Source organism: Bradysia coprophila (assembly GCF_014529535.1).
Source record: "Bradysia coprophila strain Holo2 chromosome X unlocalized genomic scaffold, BU_Bcop_v1 contig_98, whole genome shotgun sequence".
NCBI lineage: Eukaryota > Metazoa > Arthropoda > Insecta > Diptera > Sciaridae > Bradysia > Bradysia coprophila.
Window position 1 is genome coordinate 26,704 of NW_023503371.1, and position 25,415 is coordinate 52,118.

Consider the following 25,415-nt stretch of genomic DNA (forward strand, 5'->3'; position numbering starts at 1 on the left):
TGGCATTGTACTTCTGATTTTCTTGTATTTTCCCGACTAACATATTATTGGGCCCCGGCCTGTTTGTTTGGTCGTAAAACGATTAAAAATAAAAAAATAAAATAAAATTAATACATTCATACAAAACCTTAATCATGAACAAAATAGCACGACTCGCTTCGCTCTGGCCGCTAACTTCACACTCGTGTGAGTTTTAAAGTTTTCTGTTTGATTATTTTTTTAGTGTCATTCCATACATTTGAATAACGATTCAGAATAGTATTTTTCGTACCAAGACAGGAAATGACGATTTTTTCAGCACCAGTCCTTAGTCTTTCTTACGAGCGAAGCGAGATTCCTGTCGAGATACGAACAACGTTTTGTGCATCGGACAACTGAAATAGACAAAACACATCAATTTACTTGAAAACATACACACTTCACATTCACCATATTAAATTTAATCAATCGTATAGTCATAGAAAAATTCATGTAATTCTTTTCCCGCACTATAAATCGTAAAGAAATGAAGTTTTTTCCCGCACGATATATAGTTCGGGAAAAACTGACATTTCTTAATGAAAAATCATGGCAAAATAGGTCGTATTTCAGTTGTGGGATGCACAAATTGGTTTTTTATAAAAAATTTTTAAATATTTTTTGTCATGGCGTGAAATCTGCTAATTTTGGCCGTGATAGCTGAGTATCACCGTTATAGAAAACTATCATGCGTGATAGCTGACTATAATGCGTTATAGATGGATATAACTAACCAACAAAATCAAATTCCATCAAAGTAATCTTTTTCGATTGATTAAATTTCCAACAGTGGAAAATACTGTTTTTCTGGAATAACTTCCAGATCCTTAATCCCATATATCCCATCTTCGAACTTAGCCTCAGGAATTAAATTCTGCGTCGAAAAGCAAAATATTGGGACAAACAATTCCGTTTTTCATAACATATCATACAACCTTTCATACAAACATTTTAGGGTATTTTCCGGCATACGACCCTGACTTACAGTCAAGGGAATAATACACTAAAACGAAAGAACCGAAAAATTAGTTACGCTAGAAAAAATAAACAAAAAAATAGTCGTAGACTGCAAATATTGAAGTTCTACAATTCAATTCCCAATGACCTCAAATTAGCCGAGTTCAACGAGCTACCACACGTTATTGTAGCTTCAATTTGGCCATGCAATAAATCTTCCAAGAAGCCACATTTCCATACATTTTGGTCTATTTCAGTACTTTAAACGAAATGAAAAAATCCTACGTTACTTTGTTAGACCGTCCTTCCGTCCTGCTGTTCTTCCGTGTTTCCAGTTAGACGCCTATTTCCTAAAGTTTTCTTTAGAATTTCTTGTAATTTTGGAAATAAATTCTAGTCGTCATTCCACACAAAAAATAAAATTGGGGACACCGGGCCTCATTTGGTCGTCAGTCCCAAAGATTTCGAAACCACGAATTTCAACTAAGATTGGGATGCCCTTTTTTTGTGTGTTTTAAATTCCCGAAGCTAAGTTCGAAGATGCAATGAAAGTATAAAGCAAGTATGGTCTGTTCATACAAACCGGAGGACACAGCGATTTCATATAGACAAACTAACCTCTCATGATGCTACCAAACTTCCGTAAGCTCCACTTTCGCTGAAAGTATATGCAATTACCTTTCTAATGACACCCCACACCACCATATGTACATCTCGTGTACCTAGAGTAATGTCTGTAAGAAAAGTGTAAGTTTACAGTCTTTTTTTCGGTTGTAAACTTCAACCCTATTTCAATTACCTCTCTAATGACACCACACACGACCATGCACGGCTCGTGTAACTGAAGAAATGTTTGTAAGAAAAGTGCAAGTTTTTGGTTTATGATTACCTTACACTAGCCACACAAGCTTCGAAGAATTTTTTTGAAAGTGGTTTTAGCTCTGTTTCTTAGTCAAAGGCGAAAGGTGATCAAATAGATATGCTGCACACGGATTTTTCGAAGGCATTCGATCGAATCGACCACAACATTCTACTAAAAAAACTGACTTCGTTTGGATTGAGCAATTCTTTGGTTATGTGGTTTCAGTCATACCTGTCGAATCGTTCACAGTTTGTTTCGATTGGAGGTGGTAAATCGAAGAGAATCTGTCCCAATTCCGGTGTACCTCAAGGTTCGATATTAGACCCTTTTCTTTTCACGATATTTATCAATGACCTGTTGCAATTAGTTGTCACATTCCTCTGGATGAGAGTTAAGTACGACCAATTCTTTCTTATCCTTCGATTTTTACCAGCACCTTCAGATGCATCTATAATGAAATTCAGCAATGGTGTTTTTATCCGACATGTTTGTTCCGACACTCGGAAAGCGCTATAAATTGCTGATGGTAAACATTTTGCTCTATCTCTCTCCTTTTCACTCAACAAGTAAAATTGAATTAGAAAAACCCAAAAACTTATAAGTAGTACAATTCGCTGACGACAAGCGTGTCTGTAGGATATGCTCTGGATCTGAAGAAGTTGTAAGATTTTTAGAAGGAAAATATTCCTTCAAATCTTTATTACTTTACTTCAAAAGGTTGTGGATCTGTGAAATCTTTTACTTCATTTGTTTCAGCATATAGTTCTGCTTCATTAGCCAGATCTCATTTCACTTACTTCTACTGTAGGAAAGAAAAGATTGCACATTCCGCACAAACACACACAAATTATGAAGTAAATGATCCAATCAATCCAAATATTGTTCTGAAATTGCATATTGCACTTGTTTCGTGTACCTTTTCGAAGGTGTCATAAATCGAATCGCATTTTTGTCAAAACAATGCAATGTGTAAAGGCGCACACACAACCGCATCCGATGTATTTTACAATACTATATATTCTTCATCCGTATTCTTCAATAATATCGGTGCGTGCCAAAGAAACCGACCCGAAAGAACTATTATTTTCATGATAAAGACTACACACCATATATACCTACTCTCACATCGATATTTCATCTCCATTCTCCATCCATTACCATTATCCAACACACATTCAAAATATTTATATGAAAAAATAACAGTTCGGTTTGAAAATGTTTAGAGTGTTTCAGTTAGTTCTCGTTATGCGATAGAACCGCGGACGGTTGGTTTTTGTTGTTTAAAAATTTTTCTTCTTCGTGTTTGCCGTCTTTTCTCATCAATAAAAAGTTGTATTTCGTTTCATAAATTGATTGGACTTTTATCGAATTAAATTGAACGAGTCGATTATTATTGGGCCGTATTAAGTGAATCTTGAAGAACACCACGTCTTTGTTGAGTTATAAGTTTCGTGTTATCGAAAACAGTGTGTTTTTTTCTGGTGATGATGAGGTTTTTTGTTTGTTAACAAGAGGGTGTAACAACATCGCTCTGAGATGCGAATTGTGTGAAAATAATTAAGTGTAACGTGATAGTAGGATTATGAGTTGAATATTAAATTTGCTTTACTGTTAGTCTTAATTGGTGTCAATTTGAAAGGTTAAAGTACCTCTTCATACAACGAACGTGTTCACATCTTCTTCATTTTCAAACTTATTGTTGCCTCATCTTATATGTGTGACTATTGATGATGATTACACCTTACAACTTGATAATTAGACACGTATCATCATCATCTTTATAAAAATTATTTAAGAAAAAAATGCGACCATCGCTATGTGATTCTGAACGGAATTAAATGGTGTGCAATTTTCATCACTATTGTATTGCTGTAATATTGATCAAAATATGGAGAATAAATACAAAATACCATAATGGAATTTAACTGGATCGTCAGGACATATTCATCAAAGACCTTGCCAACAAATCCAACACTTGTTGTCTTTTTCGGATTACTGTGCTTGCAATGCTGCTACAATGTGGCTGGAAATTTAACCGTTTCATATAGTACAGGTAACGAAATAAGCGAACGTTTGCGTTAAATAAATATCTTTCGTTAAATTACGACTCGGAACAGTCCCTTGACCTCAACCTGAATTTCAAGTCAACCGGAGAATATTTGGATCTAAACTGACCTGAAGATACCTAAAATCTGAAAATCAGTAAAAGTTCAGGTAAATCTGAATATCTGAAAAAATTCCAGACACACCTGAAATATGACCAGATTTATCTGAATTTTTATCGATCTTCAGATTGCAGGTAAATTCTGGTCCGGTAAAAATTTTCTCAATTCAGGTTTAGGTCAAACACAAACTGAACTTGCGTGAAAACTTGTGTGAGGGTGAAAATGTCTGTTACGAGACCCCTGGTTTTAATTCTTCCAAGCATACATTCGTGTGACTCAATTTTCTCTTTTAGTATTCAGCTCACTGACAGTGGGCTCGTAACTAACCAGTCGGTATCGGGGAATCTGGCACACGGTGTCAAAAGAACAAACTTTTAAACTACGTAAGAGATGAACTCGCACACGAAAGTTTATTGCTGCAAATGCTTTTTAGCCATGTCATCGACATAATGACTCCTTTTACAAAATTTTGATATCGCAAAATCGTGTGCGAGATCACCTTTTACGTAGTTGAAAAATGCGTTGTTTTAGCACCGAGTGCCAAATTACCCCACGCCAACCAGTCCTCAAATTTTTTTAGAAAGGAAATTCTAGAAATAGATAATATAAACCATTAACTGTTTACCTATGTGTAATTTACAACGAGAGTGAAACTGCTATGAAGGAAATATGAAAAAGGACGTCCTTAGCCTGATAGTTTCCCAAAGTTACAAATTTTTCATAATAAGAATATCAGAAAAAGAAAGTTATGTAGTGTGCATGTCAAGAGCGCTGACTCCTTGGCAATTTTCTAGCCTACATTTGTGCGCAAAAATATTCGTTTTTTGATGATTTCTCTGAACAAAAATCTTTTTTTGAAAAAGTAAAACCAATAAGACGAATCTACACATGGCTAAATTGTTGCCTACATTTCAGGGCAAAATTATTATTATTTTAATGATAATTTTGGACTCGCAGTCTTTTTCGAAAAAGTACGACCATCGTTTGGTGTTAAAATGTGTTACTTTTCAGCAAAAATTTAAATGCTTGTGGTGATGTAATCTAACTCCGAGATAAATGAGAACAAATGTGTAAATTTACATGTTTTGCAAAGGTTTCTCCAAGTGGGTTAAGTTATCGGCCACAAACCATTTTCATTCAAAAGTGACACATTTTTGTATGCTTTAATGGTTTTACTTTTTCAAAAAAAGATTTTGGTTCAGAGAAATCATCAAAAAACGAATATTTTTGCGCACAAATGTAGGCTAGAAAATTGCCAAGAGGGGAGTGCTCTTAAAGGCAACTCAGTTTAAAATAATTGGTGATGTAAGTCCGGTAGCTCTATGCATCAATGAAAGTCTAAAACAGGTATGGTCGATCGGCGAATTCATTTTAAACGCACTCACATTTTATGTAAAAATAATTTGAAAATGAGTGCGTCTAAGTACGAAAATCAAATTTTTATGTCCTCCGGGCGGACAATAGACCATACCTGTTTTACACTTTCATTGCTATGTATGCAAGGATTCGATTAAGTTCCCACTTGCTGTGTAAACATTGCTCTGAAAATTCGATGAAATGAGTTTTGAGGCTAGAAGAAACGCTGACTTCCTGAGGAACAGGTCACTTTATAAAAAAAAAACTTCGACCATATATGAATGAGAGATATATACGATATGTAGAAGAAAAACATAGGCTAAAATTTTATGTGTTGGCAGTACCGAATTTGAGCTAGTTAGCTGTCAAAATTGTATGAGACGATGGTGTAGCGATGCGCTGAAGCGCTGTAAGAGCTACAAACACAGTTTTTTTTTGTTCCACGAATATTCAACTTTGTCGTATATATCACTCTTTCATATATGCTTCGACTTCTTATCATTTCTTCACGTTACTCACAAGTGCGCCATCTATTTCAAAACATACTGCATACTGGTCATTTTAACATCAGCGGTACTTCCGGTGTGAATTTCAGAAAGTTTTTGATGCTCATATCGTCGAATTTTCAGCACAATTTGACAAACTACGAAAGACCCATAGTGGCTCAGACATTCTTCAAATCTATTTTTACCATTTTCGAGCAAATGTACAAAAATGTGGATCTTTTACAATTGTGTACATTTACGAAAAAATGAGCCATCCTTGCATCATGATAAAAAAAATGGTTTAACTAATGTCTCGGCTGAAAATATGTAAGAAAGTTCTAAGGAAGGGCCTTTCTCATAATGTTTCTGCCTTTACCCACTTAAGAACAATGTTTAATTTATCGAATACTTACATTATCGAATTCACTATCATTTCGAATTCGCATTGACAAGTTTGCTGTGCATCGGTTCGGCAATAACTTTTTAAATGAAAACAATTGTGCTTACGTTGACGTGCATTGTAAGGTCATTTTTCGTTGTGGATAGAAACTTAATCCGAATATTAATTGGCACGCCCACCTATATTTCTCGGTTCTATCGGCTCAGCTCACTGTATTATAGCATAAACAATGTAGTAGCTAATGAATCCTAATTTATTTGCTACTGTTCAGCAAATCAACGTTGCCTCTAGTTCTATTATCCAATAATCTCTTCACTCGTCACCCAAAATTGTATCAATTATTCTCTCGCTTTGTTGTTTAATTCCATTCCTCACGCCATCACTTTAACTTACAATGCTCTTTTATATCCCTGCACATTATTATAACGTGTACACGTCCTACATGGAAATGTAGCATAATAATAAGTGTACTCTATTTGTAAATTCAATTCGTGAAATCAACGCAAGTACATAAATATATAAATACAACAAACTCAACAGTGATAACAATTTACAATATGTACTCGATACAACAGCTAACTATGGTGCGGTTTCTTTACGTTAAAACATTATACAAAAGATTGTTTCATATTTTGGAATTGAATTATTTAGCAAATCATTCTCCAACTCAACAGTTGGAAATACCTTGTACAAAAAAGAAAAATATTTTACTCTTGACTCGGTATAGAATTGCATAATTATGTAGTACGTACAACCAGGTATGTTAAATAGAGCGTAGTTTGTTCGATGCTCTTATATGAAGTCATTTTTCAAAAGAAAGAAAGAATAACTGAGTTCATTCTATATCACCACGTTCTAAAGCCTGATGCATTAACCGATACCGAATGATGATCGATTTCGTTTATATAAGAATTGGGTACTTTACAGTCCAAATCATAGCACTAGTCCAGCTTCCAAGGATTAACCATTATAGTAGACCCTGACAGGAAACAGACAGGATAGGATGCATATTTTCTTTGTGTGAGTTAGGGCATACTATTTTGTATGATTTTGAATGATGCTTAAAATAGACTTCAAATTTGACATCTACCTTTAAGTTTATGCTTGAAGCTAGAGTGCTTTGCCCAAGTTCATATAATCGTATAAGATCTATAAGTTCTATAGGAGCACTGATTGAAGCGTATTCTGCATTGTTACTCTAAAACGAAGAATGTTTGTTCTGGCACTCTTACTTTTGCTCGCAATAGCTGTAACAAGCCGACGACATCAGTTTCATTTTAAGATGTAAGCTGACTCAATGACAGTGAAAACGTTTTACTTTAAACCAGTTATTCGAATTTCAACCATGTAAACTAGCCCACCCGCATTATAGTAGCCTCAGCTCTCAAAGCCGAAGGTGCCGGATGCGTGAGGCTGATATAGACTCTATGTTCCTTTTGTAAAGGGATTTCTGTTGTATGATAATTAAGAGGTAGCTTTTATATCATTGAAGCCTCCAAAGTGGTAATGCTAGGGGCAGTGCTATGAATCCAGCGTTGAACTGAAATTTCATTATGTTTTTAATGTGTTAGCGCTAAAAAAGCGTCTTAAAAAAAGGCTTGCTCACTGAACTGTCATTTATATTGGAATACATTGTGAAAATGAACTTTGGTACAAAATACCAAATTGGTATTACCAATGAATAGGCAATTTTCAGCTTCTAATCCACGCGTTTAGTGGTATGGTTTGTAGCGTTGCATAAAAAAGCGATCGAATGCGATATTTTGAATTTTTGTATGGGAATTCACATTCAAGTGTTGATATCTCCGCTGTTTTTAAAGAATAAGAGCCTGATTTTGCTAGGTTTGCATCTTTTATGGAGGTTTATCGATTGGCAAATTGTGTGAAATGTTGAGTTAAAAATTTCTTCTATTGGGAATGTGACTTCCCATACAAAAATTCAAAATATCGGATTCGACCGCTTTTTTATACAGCGCTACAAGGCATACCACTAAACGCGTGGATTCAATGGCGATATCTAAAAATTTTATATCTTTGATATCAGTGCCGGACTGGCTCAAAAAAGCCCTCCGGGCGTTGTATGGAGAAATTCCTCAAAAAGCCCTTCGTCGTCATTTATCCATGCAAAAATCAAAAGGCCCTTCGGGAATCGCCCGAACGCCCATAGGGCCAGTCCGGCACTGTTTGATATCTTCAAGGCCCTTTATTGCGAATTTTATTTACTAAAAGTCTACCGGTACGGTACCGATAAATTTTTTTGGTAAATTTCAGTTAGTTTTCGGTAAAAATTTACTGAATTTCCGAGAATTTACCGTAAAACTTTTTCTGTAAATTTAACTAAATTTTCGGTAAATTTAACTAAATTTTCGGTAAATTTAACTAAATTTTCGGTAAATTTAACTAAATTTTCGGTAAGTTTTGACGAATTTCAGAACTTTCAGTAAATAATATCCTCAATATTATTGAGTCAATAATATGCCCTGTTTGATAGTGTAACGATATGGCATAGGAGCCTGATGAGGGATTTATGTATAAAATTAAAAGTCTCACACTTAAAAGATCAACTGAAGAAATCGAAAAACTTTGAATATCACAGTAGCAGAAACTGATCTATTCGTGTATGACAAGGTCAGTTGCTGACTTCGATTTTTTAGGTGAATCATTAATATTGATGTATATGAGTTACGGTACATATCACAAAAGTCAGACCGTTCATTTATTAATAGCTTGAAGTCAATTATTCAAGAGAAAGAAAAAAAACGTTATGACGAAACGAATACATTCCCATCAATTTACAAATAATTCGCTTTGTCAATTAAAAGGAAAGAATATGAGACATTTGTTTTGATTCGTTTCTTATAAAATCCATTTTCTTGTTCTTTTGTTCACAGTCTCATTTCAAAAATTCCATTCTTTCTGCTTCTTTTATCAAATTTACCACAGGTTCCTAGTCACGTTCATAGTGCAACGAAACAAACAACATGTTAAAAAATTCTAAAATGCAACCAAGCGAAGCACACTATTCGAATATACCTTTTACCTTTATCCTACGCAAAATCAGTTTTATTATTTTGTAAATGTAAATCCATAATTTCTTTGCATTAACGTTTGAATTGTAATACCCAGAAACACGATGTGTGTATTCGGCAAAGGAGAGAAACACATAACACAAGACTTGTGCTTGGCAGTGCTAATATGAGATCTGTAATGTTCAAAGATTTCAATTCTTTGGATTGAACATTTTTTTTTTGATAATTTCTTTCAATGCACCGAATGAAGCTATGAAAATTACAATTTTCTCGCATAAGATATTCAAAAGAACATGACATATTAGTCTAGTTATTAATCAATCAAAATTAATGGATCAAAGATAAGGCCGTAGGACGAATGTGACAATCATACACATTGTGAGCATAAAAAACCATTTATCACCGAGTTGCATAGAGTTCTGAAACTGAACGGTGTACAGCTAGAGACAGTCAAATTTCAGCATGAATTTGCTTCAGCTGTTTTTCATCTGATCCATACAAACGATCAAAACTGTTTTTACTATTTTAGCACTACCACGCACGTTCGTGTAGCAGCTTCAATCGTATAAACAATGATTGTATGTGTCGATCAGCTGAAAAATAGCTGAAGCAAATTTATACTCAAATTTCACTGCCTCTGACTGTGTCATACAAATCTGAGACTGGCACTGTAAAAAATCAGGATTTTTTTTCATCGTACTCTATTTGGCTGCTCTCACTCTAAACAGGTCAGGTTCACTTGAAAGCTGAACTGAAAATACCTGAACCTGCCTTGAGCTGAACCTTATTCAATCAATTTTGACCTGGCCTGATGTATCTGCTTGAAAATTGAATATAGTACTAAGGCAGACCTGACCTGAAATCTGACAGTATACGTGAAAATTGGTATTGCATTTGACATGTTTTCGAAATTTAGGTTCAGGTAAGGTTCTTTTTAAATAAAAACCTGACCTGACCTGAAGGTTCAGAGCCATTTTTGAACTCGGCCGATCGATTCTGAGCATATGATCACTCATGCTTCCAGTGCGTTGATACAACTGAGTTGAGGAAATAACTATTATACAACACAGTCGCTGAACGCTCGCAGACAAATGGTTCTCTTTTTGATAATACTATTCTTGTGATCGCAGTTTTGTTGCATCAGGAACCAAGTACTATTAACAGAAGAAATTGAAATTATGAAGTCCAGCTGACAGTCTCATACAGAATTTATTCGAGCCGTGTACCGAGCCTTGATGCAACGCCAACATATTTTTCATAATCCATCAACGTTTCGAGTCCGAGCTCTCAGTTGAACTTCAGAAATGTACACAATTGCAGAACATTGGTTTTCCCCTAAAAATACAGTTTCATGCAATAAAGTGAACTAGAACCATGAACGACAACGAAAAAAAATCACTTAATGCTTGCCCGTATATTAACTTTCTTATTCGATAATATACATCAATTAAGACCTCATCTTTTAATAGAATGTAATACACAATGAGGAACACACACTCAATGCACAAGCTCTATGATATGCTTTTCTGGTCGACTTTTCCATGCATGCACTTTATTATGAAATTCATTGTTCAATGTTAATTAATAAAATAATTAAGTAATTCACTCATGGCGCAAGTAGAGCAATTTATTTTAAAATTTAAACTAATAATCACTAATGTAATAAATAATGCAACGTCTACGTGCATAATATAGTATACATATTACGATACTAACTAACGTATCATGTTGATGATGATTGATATGGATTTTTTTCTTTATAATTAATAAATAAAAGTTGGCAGAAATGTGTGTTCGCTCGGGTCTATATGAATATTGTGCGTCTTATCCGAAAGAATTCACATTTTCATATTGTGTATTACATGACGTGGCGCGATGATGTTGTGGAAATTTTGCTCAAGAGGCAGTTGTTTGGGCAACTGTTATGGGAAAAGTCTCTATAGACTGTTCAACAACAATTGAAAATCGCATTAGAAATTGAGCTAAGAGGGATTCTTCTGAAAAACAGAAGACCGAACTCGGACGCATTTTCTATTGGAATTTTTTATACTTACCCAGTAAGGTATTCGACCCCAGAAGCCAAAACCACTTTCAAAAAAATTCTGCGAAGCTTGTGTGAGGTGATCAAAAACCGAAAAATTGCACTTTCTTACAAAAATTTCTCCAGTTACACGAGCCGTACATGGTCGTGTGGGGTGTCATTAGAAGGGTAATTGAATGTACTTCCGGGGCAAATAGGGTCTTATTGAGTTTAAAACTAATCCACACTAAGGTATGTACATTTGAAGTTTTTAACCGAAAAAAGACTGAAAACTTGCACTTTTTTTTACAGCAATTTCTCGAGGTACACGAAACATACATGGTCGTGTGGGGTGTCATTAGAAAGCATGTACTTTCACACGGAAAATATGGTCTTATTGGGGTTTAGAATCATCTACGACGAATTATGAGAAGTTGAAATGTTCAAGTGCTTATATTGAATCGTAAATGCTACCAAACTTCCGTAAGCTCTACTTTCCCTAAAAGTATATGCAATCACCTCTCTAATGACACCCCACACGACCATGTACGGCTCGTGTAACTGGAGAATTTTTTTAAAGAAAAGTGTAAGTTTTCGGTTTTGATCACCTCACACTAGCCACACAAGCTTCGAAGAATTTTTTTGAAAGTGGTTTTGGTTTCTGGGGTCGAATACCTTACTGGGCACGTATAAAAATTTCCAATAGAAAATGCGCCCGATTTCGGTCTGCTGTTTTTCAGAACAATTTCCTCTAAGTCTTTGTAGTTCCCATCCCAGTTCCCATTGATAAAATAAAAAAATTAAAAAAAAAACTTTGACCAGAAATTCTTTCTAACCAACATTGCCCTACAAACAGTAGGAAGTGCGCTAACACTATGATGAATTGATATAGCAGTAACATTTCGGTATGCTAAAAATTCTATCCAACTAAATAATTTCCGCACGGGTGTGATAAACGGAAACCACTAACGTTACATCCTGCTATTTCGTAATAAATGCAACCCCAAGAAGATGTTTGTTTTTGTTGCATACTCTTTTCATACATCTTACACATACATTTCTCTCGACCGACCCATACAGAGTCTTTTGCGGTAAATCTCAAAATAATATCAAATTTCAGTTTACATTAAGTCCAAAGCATATCCTGCATAACAAACGATTGTGATTCTCATGGCTGCTACATCCACATACAATAAAAAAAATTGAATGAAACCAATGTTTAACACATAGTTAAATGCACTGTTATAACAACAACACAATCGTCAGAGTTCAAATGTATGAAAAAAGAACAACAACAACGCAACATAATAACGACTGCGTATGGGCACACATTTTTATGTTACTTATTAAGTGTTTGTTCCTGCCCTACAATAGAGTTACGGTATTGGTTTCCCTTCGGTATGGATGGATCTATAAAACAATGAACTAAATCATTTCTAATGAAGAGATTATAGTAAAACAAAGGGTCACTATTCAGCTTTAATGAATGTTAAACCCGCTCGCATGTTACTTTTTTATCGTAATATTTAGACGCGGTCGTATTGAAAGTTCTTTCAAATTAACGAGAGTTTAAAGTGCAAGAATTTTTGGTGATTTGTTTAAAATGTTTTGATTTCTTATAATTCGTATTAACAAAGAAAAAAAACCGAAAAGAAAAAGTTGTAATCAGATGAATGCTTCATTCATATTCATCGTATCGTATGGGCACATACTGCGTATCATTTCATTAAGAAATAACTGTCTGGAAAATATGTTAAAACTCGCCGGGAGATTTTCATTACTTTGAATAAATTCCAAATTTTTAGTCAATTCATCACTTCGTCACCGATAAATAAAATTTACTTTTCATTTAGTAAGGCCCAATCAGTCGAGGGGAAACTACTACTAAAAAATCTGTTTCGATTTTACAACTGAATTCGCATTAGGGGTGTGCGATGGTTCGGGGATCGGGATGGAAGGGGTCCACAAAACATTCTTACCATCCCTAGATGTCAAAAAGTGATTTTAAAATTTTTTTAAAAATCATTAACAACTTGCGCAAAATCATTGAAGCTAAATTTGCGCGTACTTGTAAATAGACCGTGTGCAGTATAAATAATTTATTTTTAATTGATGTAGATTATTATTCTGTAGAACAAAAGTGTTAACAGAATATCTGAAAAATGTCTGCTTGATTTTATATCTCACTTTAAAAGCTGTAATTTGAATGAGACTAAAAGGATATCCGAACCATTCTAATTCATTCTAATTGGATTCTTACTAAGATTCTAATAAGTGGGATGGCATCGGGATGGCAACAATATTTTTCAATAATTTCTATAAAAAAATTTAAATATTTTTTTCAATGGTTTTCATGGTAAATCTTCTTTTTATTGAAATATGAAACTTTTTTCTCAAAATCGCACACGGTCTATTCTCATATTTTGACCTCTACCACAAATTGACTGCAATATATTTTTTTTATCAAAATTAGTGTTTTTCTACTAATTAGAGTCCAATTAAACAGAAAAGGTTCAAATTGGAAAATTTTTGCCGATACATTATGTTTGGTGTGTCGTCAAAGTTCGCCGACTATGAGAAATTGAGTAATTTTAAACTTGAAAATTCTATAATCGACATGGAAAATTATTCGATTATTGCTCAAATGGGCTTAAATTCTTGGGAGTGTTGTAGGTTATCCAAAAAAGAAAAGTTTTTGAAAATCGTCTGTGAAATGTGTGTGGCGTGACTGTTAATTGACCTAGGTTAAACTATAACCGGGCAACAACGGTTGCAAAACCGTTGTGACAACGTTGCTACAACGTTATTTTAACGAATAAGTTATTTTTTCTGAAATGCTACTTGGGATGTGGAACGAATCATTATGAGAAGGCGTAAAGTGGAGAAACTGAATTTGTTTCCACTGTTACGTTCAACAAGCTTTGTTTCTTTATAACAACGAGAGGCGAACAACTACAGCTGTCAAATAAAATGCAAAGGGCTTATAGTGAATCCCATCCAAAATTGCAACGTAATTTACTTCTACGATCGTAGACTTTGACCACGGCAGAGTAAAATAAACCAGGCAGGAGCGGTTCATTTTGGAAACGTCAAATAAGGGACCTAATACACTGTATGAAAATGAACTCAAATGAACACTGACATAAATTGAAAAATTTTATTCGCAAAAAATGTAGGGCTACTAGATTATTCAGGTCCCTAGTCAAAGTGGCGCTCCTGCCTGGTTTACTTTACTCGGTCGTGCTTTGACTAAACTAAACCAAAATGTTTAGCCCTCAAAATCGTAGGAACACCGTGAGCTCTCGAAATATATCTTTTTCGAGTTTCTTCCACCGTTGCTTGAACTCACTTTTGAAAGTGAGTTCAAGCAACGGTGGAAGAAACTCGAAAAAGATATAATTTACTTCATTTGTTAACAGCTGGTCCACTCATACAACCTCAAACGTGCCTTAAACGTGTTTATACGAGCTTAATATTCATACGCGCGCGTGGTATGGTTTACCAATATCAACACGAACAAAACAGATTGTATGAGTGGATTGAAAAACAGCTGAAGCAAATTGCATTTCTAATTCCATTTATTTTCAAAAATTCTCTTGTTCATCAGTTAAACTACCAATTTCGTCCTTGCGACATCTCATTTACAGCGTTTCACGGTCAAAAATAAGTTCAGTTAGACCACCGGCTTAATTATTATTATTATTCCAAGTGTGCAAATACCTCTGATGGAAGTCAGATTTTTACTTGATTCTCTCCTACATATAGGCTAAATGTACACAAAACATTGTCATACGAGTCATTGAGACACCAAAAACACTACAACTACCCACATTATAAACAATGCGGGAACAGTGCTATATATATAATCGCTGGAATGACATTTTCTGACACGGGATTCGAACCCCGATCATACTGGTGGAAGGTACGAATTCAGTCTAACATCAAACTATTATAGCTAGTGTATGTAGTGTGCTTTGCGTACACAATACTTTGGTGTTTTATTATCGATACGACAAAAGTGTGTGACATGTACAGGTACTTCCACTTAGTAACTTGAGAATGGTTGGAAGAGACAGAATAATGTTAGGACTTCTCGTATTGTTCAACTAAGCAACAATTCAGTACTGCTTGGACTGCAGATAGTATATACGAAACAATATATGTTAAATATTACATTTTAACATTTTCAATGTTTCAACAGAAAAGATCTATCAATATCGCAGCTGTTGAATCTCTATCAACCTAAGACAGTCGTAGACTTTCAAAACTTTCTTTACAAATGGGCGATCATCGAATGATCGTTACTTCTGGGTCAGTCTATTGTTTTATTTTCGAGGTTCGTTTGATCCGTAAATAATTAAACTTTAAAATCTTTCCATTTAACTAAAACAATGCGTTGTCTGGCAACATATAACAATAACAATATTGACCATCCTCGTCAAAACTAATGCAATTAAAATAAACATTAGATTATGTGTCTATGAAGTGTGCAACCATATTGTGTATACAAAAAAAAAAGATAAATGAATCAAATACATTGTTTTGAAGTGGAGCGCCAATCCAACAACTAAAAACAGAAAACAAGCCTTAGAGAAAGTAAACTGCACCACAAACTTACGATTCTGCTTCAATGTAATTTAGCCATTGGATTTCCTTATTTGTATTTTGTAAAAATAATTATTCATAAACCACATAACATTTGTTTAAGTATGTTACATGACAGAACAATACTTCCATGCTACGAATATTTAATTAGATTTTAACGTTGAAAGCCTGCATGCATAAGTTTCATTATACTAACTTGAAGTGCAATTTGTTTAGCTGTGTGTTAAATTCATTCGGTAGTCTTGACCAAGATTGTTATCATGCAAAAAAATCTTAAATTGAAAACTTTTGTCAAACAAAACAGACTTTGCATTGAACATCAAAGGCATTTTACGTTTAACAGTCGCTTTGTATTTATGGCTCATTTTCATTTGATCGTATGTCTCATGTACATTGGCGGAATTTTATCTTAATTAAATTAATTCATTTCGACTTGATTTCTATCAGATTTAAGCGTGCAGTCGAGATTTTTTTACTCGTCGTGGTATTCAAATAATGCGGTGTATCAATATTAGGTATGTTGTGCATATACAAGGCAAGGATTGCGCAAAATGTAATCTTTTGTTTAACTTAGAAATGGGAAGTTATAAGTCGTCACCTCGATACAAGATGTGTGTACTAAGAGATCAATATATGGATTCTTGCACCTAGGCCACTAAGCTGACTGTGGAAACGACCGGTTAGAGTGTAGGTACTGGTACAGGTTAGGTGTCCCTTGATCTGAAACTGTAAGAAGACTGGATTTTAACAGTTCAAAAGTTTCCCTGGAAGTACAAGAAAGTATAGGTAGCGTGAGTTTATTCGTGAATTTATTCGTGAATTTATTTTTCCTTTTTCGGTGTGTGGATTAAATCGTAAATCTTCATGATTTTTATCACTAGAAGATTAGCGACTCAATGGAAACTGTGTCAACGTGTAAACTGAATCAATATGGAAACTGTTTCAATATGGAAACTGTTTCAATATGGAAACCGTTTCAATATGGAAACCGTTTCAATATGGAAACCGTTTCAATATGGAAACCGTTTCAATATGGAAACCGTTTCAATATGGAAACCGTTTCAATATGGAAACCGTTTCAATATGGAAACCGTTTCAATATGGAAACCGTTTCAATATGGAAACCGTTTCAATATGGAAACAGTGTAAATATGGAAACCGTTTCAACGTAGAAGCCGTTGACATTAGACGTTATAGTTTATACTCGCAATACACCTAATATTATAAGAATTATGAGTGTTTTTCCTTTCAATGTATCCATGCCTTGATACTTTCTCAATTTCGGAATTTTTCAACTTTCAACCTTTTCCACTGACACTGTTTTTCGTTATCTCTGGTTAATTAAAAAGCAGCAGGAAATTTACATTTAGAGGTATATTATGATAGTTTCAAGTTATTTTTAAATGAATTTTGTACGAAAGCTTAATGCTTTTTGATTTTAAACTTGATAAATTAAACTGAATAGATCCATTGTCTATTTACGAAAAAAGTAACTGAGAAGCCAAACGTTAATACTTGGGACATAAGAAATGTGTGATCCGAAAATGCATTAGGGTTTATCTACGTTTATTAGGAATTATAAATCTTCTCCGCTGTGCTTTGGTGCATTTTGGTATAAAAGCGTGAATTTTTTACCATTGATAAATATGTATTTATGGATTCCAAAACGATTAGGAGACTTTGAAAAAGTGACCTTTAGCGCCATCTACATCCGGTTGAAGTTTTCGATGTAGAGGTAACTTCGATGAATTTCTGTGTAGCGGAAATCGAAGCTACACAGATGATATTGGGCCCAAACGAAAGCTGAAGGTTCAAAGTTTTTTTAGTGCAAAAAAAATTCTCGAATTTTCCGTTTTCCCGCAGTTTTCCCGAATTTTCTTAAAAATTATATTTTAAAACTGAGGTTAAACTTAAGTAATTTTTGAAATTAGTTCAAGAAAGTTTTTTTTTTCTTCGCTATTATCGTTGCGCGTTCAGTTTCCAAACTTTAAACCATGAAAAAGTTTTTGGAAGGTCCGCAACAATGGCAACCAGACACGATTTTTTTTCATGATCTAAAAACGAAATGAAACCAGTTTTTCGATTTAAAAAAAAGATTGAGTTCCCGAAATCTGCTAAAATTTGCAAATTTTCATACTTCAGCGAACTTAAACGCTTAGCTGGGCCCAGCTCTGCATCGAAAACTTCAAACGGAAACTTCAACCGGATGTAGATGGCGCTAGAGGTCACTTTTTCAAAGTCTCCTAATCGTTTTGGAATCGCTAAATGCATATTTATCAATGGTAAAAAATTCACGGTTTTATACCAAAAAATACAGTTTGTTCAACTACTATAACGCACTTCAAGCATAAGTGGTACTCTGAATAGAGTACTGAAACGAGGCAGTGTGTCATGAAACGACTTACAAGCTATACTTTTTGTCAAACTGAACTTCAGTGACCTAGTTACATCATTTGCCGAAATATTACTGTGGATCCAGATACTTAATCTGTCTATACTGTCATATCAAACACAAAAGAAACTTACGGTTCCGTATAAAGAGCAGCAATTACCATTCGAAATACCTATACACTAAGCAATTATCACAGTCAGCAGACACAATCGAAAGACAATTTACAGCCAACATATTCATGCAGAAAATATTCAAGATTTAACTGTAATTTTTCGGGACCAATTGTGAATGAATAGAAGAAATAAAAGTAGAAGCCAAACAGTTCTCATATTTCAAATAGCATGTAATCATAATAGTAATCATGTTTGTACTACACACATGCGACGTTGGCACACATTTTGATGTGACATGAATAAGATTTTGTTAAAGTCGCTTGAAGACATAATATTGTTTTCAAACTTGATCAATGAAGATCAATGAACTCAAGACAATCAGAAAAAAATAATAATCCAAAAACGGTTTATCATACATTTTCAATCCGAATATCTCCTTTAATATTGACGAGAATATTGTACACATGAAATAAATGCAAGCACATACCATGAACACTCAAAAAATATCACTTGCAAGGTTTTGTATGGTATTTATTATAAACTCCGGGTAGATACTTAATAACAGACGACTTGAAACGTTATATTTATAAGCATACGGTATAATAGATTTTGTTTATGTTTATCATCTCTGGTTCTATTTTTATTCAACGCAGTAGAGAGATGCTTAATAAATGAACTTGCAGTCATTAAATCAACCCAAATTTGTGGTCTAAAAATCTCAATTTAGAAATTCTAAACAAAAAAAACATCTGCTTAGACCCCCTCATATAACTTTTTTTTTGATGTACAATTTTTTATCACCAAGTACGTCGCTTATTCATTTTCCATATTTCGATAACTTCTTTATATTTATAAACCGCCAGTTGTTCAGAAGATTGTTAAATAGTTTACTCTGTGTGAATGGAATGAAGCAAAACAATTTAAACTTTGAGTACAATGTAACCGTTTGACATGTGACTAGACTATTTCTGACTTAAAAACAAAAATTTGTAGCTCCAGACTAAATAAGTCTGCGATATGTATGGGGAAAATGTGCAATTTCCGCTTATGGAGATAAAGTTTTGGGAGGTTTTTTTCAATTGAGAAGCACGAACCCTGAGCAAAGATCCTTTGTTCACACTCCCTGACCTTACTTCTTCTATCAAGGAATTTTCCCTGTTTTCGATAAGAAGTCGTTACGGCACTTGCCACCTAATGATGGTAGATCCTCATCTTGGAGTTCATAATACCCGACGGTGACGATGATCGTTAAGCTTCCAGTGGTTCGTGATCGCCTTAATTCCGATGTAGTAAGTATACCGAGTTCATTACTCTAGTATTTCGAGAAAATAGCATGAATTCCTCCTTGGTAGGCCGTCCATAGTTTTTGAGATTCTCTTTCCACACACATAGTATCGTGAGCCTTTTTAGTCCACCCCAACAAATATTTATGACAGAATTTGCTTCAGCTGTTTTATAGCTGGTCCACTTACATAATCTCAATGTCTCAATGTCACAATCACACGCGTGTATGGCTATTAATTTCGTATGTTGTATTTGTGGACCAGCGACCAGCTGAAAAACAGCTGAAGCAAATTACGTCACAAATTTGATAATGGTTCTGTAACTGTGCTTCCCATTATTAAATTCAAATCTTAATTTGGTCTGTGTCTGTTGTAGCTGCTTCTTTGCTTCAATCGTAGCTACGAGTTTAACATAGAAAATGCTTGAAGACTGATGGTATCAGAATTGACTTGGGATTTCTTTCGTTGAGACAGGAGTCATGGTGTGAGTTACATACATCAAAACTTGGAGGTTTTTGACAATTTGATTTCATTTCATTTATTTTCATAAAAAAGGCTTCTGAGGAACCACGTTCTATGGACTACCTGCTACAGGTTTCCATTGCGATTCAACGAAAAAATTCAAGTTGCGTTTTAGGGACCTTGGGACGTAATAGAATTGATGATTCTTGTTTATTGTAAATATTTGTTTTTTGAAAAGATCGTTTTTCTACCGGTTTGCGCCTTGCAACCTTTTTTTTCGCTTTTCATAAAGAAAAATGAAGAAATCTTAAACAAATGATCCGCGCAGCTCCAGTATGTATACATACAATTCTAAGGAGCTACATTACAACCGACATATGAGTGTTAATGCTAGGATCAGTGCTATGCTATAATATAATGAAATGCTAACCTTGTTGTAGTTTTGGATGTGCTCTGAACTTGCTGCACATTAAAGCAGATTTGAATAAAAGACAAGTTACGATCGGAGGGTTAAAATATTGTAAAATATGTAAAGAATGTCAGTTTTCCGTAAGCTCTCTTCCCTCCAGAATATATCAATATCGTATAAAACTGTAATCATAGATCATAAAAATAGTGATCCACTTCCCGAACACCACATGCTCGACCGGTTGACAAAACATTTAAAATGCATTAAGGTCTATTAATGACCGGTGAAGTACTTAAAAATAATGATGACCAAGCATCCGATTATTAGATTGTTGAACTTTTCCCTCTACGAAGCGTGTAACGACAAACTGCACCGACTTGGCAATATAATGTGATCGAAGCAAGCACGAAAATCTAAACAAAAATCGCTTTTCTGCACTGTATGGATTTATGGTCTCTGTGAGCCACATTACATTCTTTTTGCTCGGTATAAATTTTCAATGCATTAGAATTCAGTGGAATATTATATAAATTAAGGACATGTATAACGCATAGATTTGCAATATATAATTGTCTCAATCTACTGTAAATTCATTATCAAACAAGTTCTCGCCCATTGAAGGCTGATAACAATTTGAGAATTATAAATATCAAGTTTTTCTTTTCGTTCATTGTATTTTAATAGAAACTAATTTATTGTATTGAGCATTTAATCATATTTCCAATGAACAAAACTAATCTTTTTTGCTTAAAAGATCATATACACAACGTGTGTAACTGTTTATAATTTCACTGAGAAAAACCAGTTTGAATAACATTTTTTACCTTCTTATTTTTCTACCAAGTTATTTGAGTCTGAATCTCTGCATTTTATGTAATCATCATTTTACGATTAGTTGAGGAACGACGGTGATACCATATATATTCTGTGTGCGACCATACACATATCTATATATATACGACGTTTACACATAGGTATATAGAAATTATACTTTGGATTCGAAAGAGTTGCATTATTGTTAATGATGATAGGAAGAAGATTCGTTAAAAAAACCTTCCTAGAAGATTTGAAAATGTAAAAACATAAATGGGAATAGTGCAAACCTTTTATGGCACAGAACTCGTAAAATCTTTTGTAGTCGTATTAATACACCATGCATGTTGTACGAACTTTTTTTCCTTGTCATTTATTATTAGAGAAGGCAAAAAAACTTGTTTTTATGTTTTCTCAGAAATAAAAATGGTTTGTTGTCATAAATCGTAGATATGTTGTCTGTTTATGCTGTGCTTTTCGTTTAACCTCTTTTTTTTCGTAAGGTGCAAATTGGACTGGACAAGTCAAAGTTTTCTGTTAGAAGTTAATGCCTTTTTTGCACATTCGAAACTTGATGATTAAACCTACTTATTGAGGTGAAATCGTTAAAAAAAAGTTACGCAAAATTCTTCATTAAATGATGGAATATGCAGTGCCGCCTCAGCCTAAGGGTAAAATGGGCTCTTGCCCTGGGCATTAGAAGATTAAGTCCAGTGAACTCATTCAAATTTTATGCTCATTTGTTGTTAACACTAAGATTGGAATGGACTCTATTTGAACCTCACATATTAATTCTCAAAAATGAGTTCAAAAATGATGGCCGATTTTCTCAGTAACTTAGACCATTTTCAGTCATTTCGCGACTTTGAGAGCTGAGAGTGTGTTTGCTAGAGAGAGTTTTGCTTTTACCCATTTCTCTTCTATTTCGAAAATCCAAGAAACGACTGCTAATATGAACATTACTAAAAATATGAAAACTCTGAAAAATTGGTGAAACTTTTAAGGCAAATCACACCCTACTTAATGCACGCGACCGATCCACCCTGCAGAATCAGACAATCCAAGTGACTTGACACTTAGTGACATAATCTTTGATAATGACTAGACAATAGTGAGACTCAGTGCCATGTAAATGTTCACTGATAAAAAAGATTTTGGCGGTGTACTTCGCATATGTATGATATACTTCTGTTACGCATAGTATGCGTCGGATATGTATGGCAAACCTGTCGTATGTAAGTTTACGTACAATAATATTGTGTGCCATACATCTCACGCGTGTAGTCGACGTAGGACATGTGTAAAATTTTGGTATGTGTCCCCTGCCTCTCGCCTTCACTTACTGCTGCAGAAATGTTAGAGACAACGAATTTATTTCATGAGGCTTTTTTTGAAATTTTTTGGTTATTGATGAAAATGTGGAATAAGAGATCTGTTTTACATTTATCGCATACGCGGTGTGATTCCCCGAAAAAATTATTCACCTAGGATATGTAAACAAACATTATACTTCTGTAAATTGTCAAAGTGTCATTCGCATATCTTGTCGTCTCGTTTTCGCTTATGCGATAAAAAAGAATATGCACGTATGACAAGCCGTCTCGGCAAGCCTCAACCGCCTTGTCATACGTGCATAATATTTATTATCGCATACGCGGTGTGATTCCCCGAAAAAATTATTCACCTAGGATATATAAACAAACATTATACTTCTGTAAGTTGTCAAAGTGTCATTCGCATATCTTGTTGTCTCGTTTTCGCTTATGCGATAAAAAAGAATATGCACGTATGACAAGCCGTCTCGGCAAGCCTCGACCGCTTTGCCATACGTGCAAAATATTTATTATCACTCAGCCGCAGAGTCTCAGCGGTATAAAACGACTACTACCAAACACTTTATAGACTTTTCTTTACAACGCACATTGAATCCACTGAATTTAAAAAAAAAAACACTTTTTTGGCCATATATTTAACGTTGTTTTTCTGTTCTTTTCCATTACAGATTGCGTGAGCGAACCGGGATGTCTAAAGTGCAACACAAAGGGATGCATCAAATGTCCACATTACATAACATTTGACGAACATAAATGTGTTCCAGAATGTCCTAACGGATACATAGAAGAATGGTCCACCGTTCCGGAATTGATGGGACGCGTTTGCCGACCTAGTGGATATTCAGATCCAATGACTGCAACGATAGTTGGCTTAACAGCTGGTGCTGTAGTTTGCTTTGCGATACTGATACTGGGTATCGTCATTATGAAACGAAAGCAACGACGAAAGTTGATACGTGATACACTCATCGATGATTCGATTGAACGAGAAGATTTTTTAAAGCAACTCGAAGAATTACGACCGAACGCCGAATTCTTTTTGGCAATGCTAAACGACACAAGAAAACAAATCCGAAAACTGTATTTATCCGGCGAGCACGTTGCTGCCAATTCGTATAGACCAATTGTGCGAGACCTAGCCAAAATTTTAATTTTAGTTAATCGACCCATAGAACTTATAGCTAGGCCACCACATGACTGGCACCGTGTGTTCATATGGTCTCTGCGTATTTTAGATAGATATAAACCACAAGTAGCACAATTAATAGATTTTCTCCAAACACCATCACCGACAATATCGGATCCGCGGATCGGATCGTCTCAGTATTCCACATTCAAATCAACCAATACGGCGACCACCGCCATGAGCAGTGACACAAAGAATCTTCATCAAATGCAAATATTTGGTTCGTTAATTAGTCTACACGAATTTGAAGAGCCACGATCGTCGAATCCATTTAAACGAAATTCGTGCAGTACGCTGAAGAGTGTAAATAATTATCCATCGTCTGATATACACGGCAGTTCGGTGTGGTTAGAAGACGAATTTTTTAAATTGGGATTTCGACCTCAAGATGAAATAACGACGGAATTGTGAACTGAGCAATTAACAAAATTTAATTTGGGTGTGTGAGTCCATTTTGAGTTTTTGTTAATTGAACGAATTTGGAGAATAAAAATGAAATGAAACAGAAACAATTGAACTAATTATTGTCACAAAACGCAATATTTAGGTGCTAATGATATGGCAAGTAGTAAACTTTGCTGTAACTCAATTCGTTTTTTTTTAAATTATGGAACATGACATTGAATTCAACTAGAAAATGTAAAATCTTACTTAATGTGGTGTGGTACACACACTTTACCGATTTGAAATACATCAAGTCATGTCAATTATTGTATTGATATCCAGTGTCCTTTGAGATTTAAAACGTTATTTCAACATACTGATCACAAAAATTACCTTGAGGACACTTACAGTCAGATGCAGTGAAATTTCAGCATAAATTTGCTTCAGCTGTTTTCCGGCTGATCCACACATACAATCAAAACTGTTTATACAATTGAAACTGATGTACACACGCGCATGCTAGTGGCAAAACCATATAAATACTTATAAACTGTTTTGATTGTCTGTGTGGATCAGCTGAAAAACAGCTGCAGCAAATTCATGCTGAAATTTCAATGCCACGAACTGTACGCCTTCATTTCGAAAAATTTGAAATTGTGTATGTAACACAAGGAGAAGGCGCTCGAAAGATTGCGTTTTTTTTTTGTTCAACGTGATTTGTCAACGGACCCTCTCATTGTTTTCCATCTTCTTTTTCCGTTCTAACTCCTCTAAAGTTAAATTCAAATCCATTCTTCAAAGGTTAGCTCAAAAATTAAAAATCAATTTGGCGTGGGACCAACACGTAGCGAAATCCTTGTTGTACAGCTACGCCCTGTAGATTATGTGCTAGCAGGAAAATAAGCTGTAGCTAGAACTTTGTTGAGGAAGAACTTTCGCAAACACCAACGCACTTCAAGCAAAAGTGCTTGTAATGACAGCTGTCAAATAGAGTACTATTTTGTAAGAAAATTTGTTCCAAATTTTTTTACAGTGCCAAAAATTGTTCGATACACTGTCCAGTTTCAGGACTCTATTTAGAGTACCACTCATGCTTGAACACATAAGAATTGTTTGCGGTAATGACCAAAGCATATAAACAG

General features: G+C 34.7%; 1 protein-coding gene across 1 annotated transcript; it reads left to right on the forward strand.

Moving 5' to 3' along the window:
- The first annotated feature begins 3,033 nt into the window (after nt 1-3,033).
- Nucleotides 3,034-24,478, forward strand: LOC119070563. The gene is made up of 2 exons (XM_037174971.1): nt 3,034-3,890; nt 23,372-24,478. Exons 1-2 carry the CDS (start codon nt 3,752-3,754, stop codon nt 24,298-24,300), a joined length of 1,068 nt encoding a protein of 355 aa, XP_037030866.1. The 5' UTR covers nt 3,034-3,751; the 3' UTR covers nt 24,301-24,478.
- The last annotated feature ends 937 nt before the right edge of the window (nt 24,479-25,415 follow it).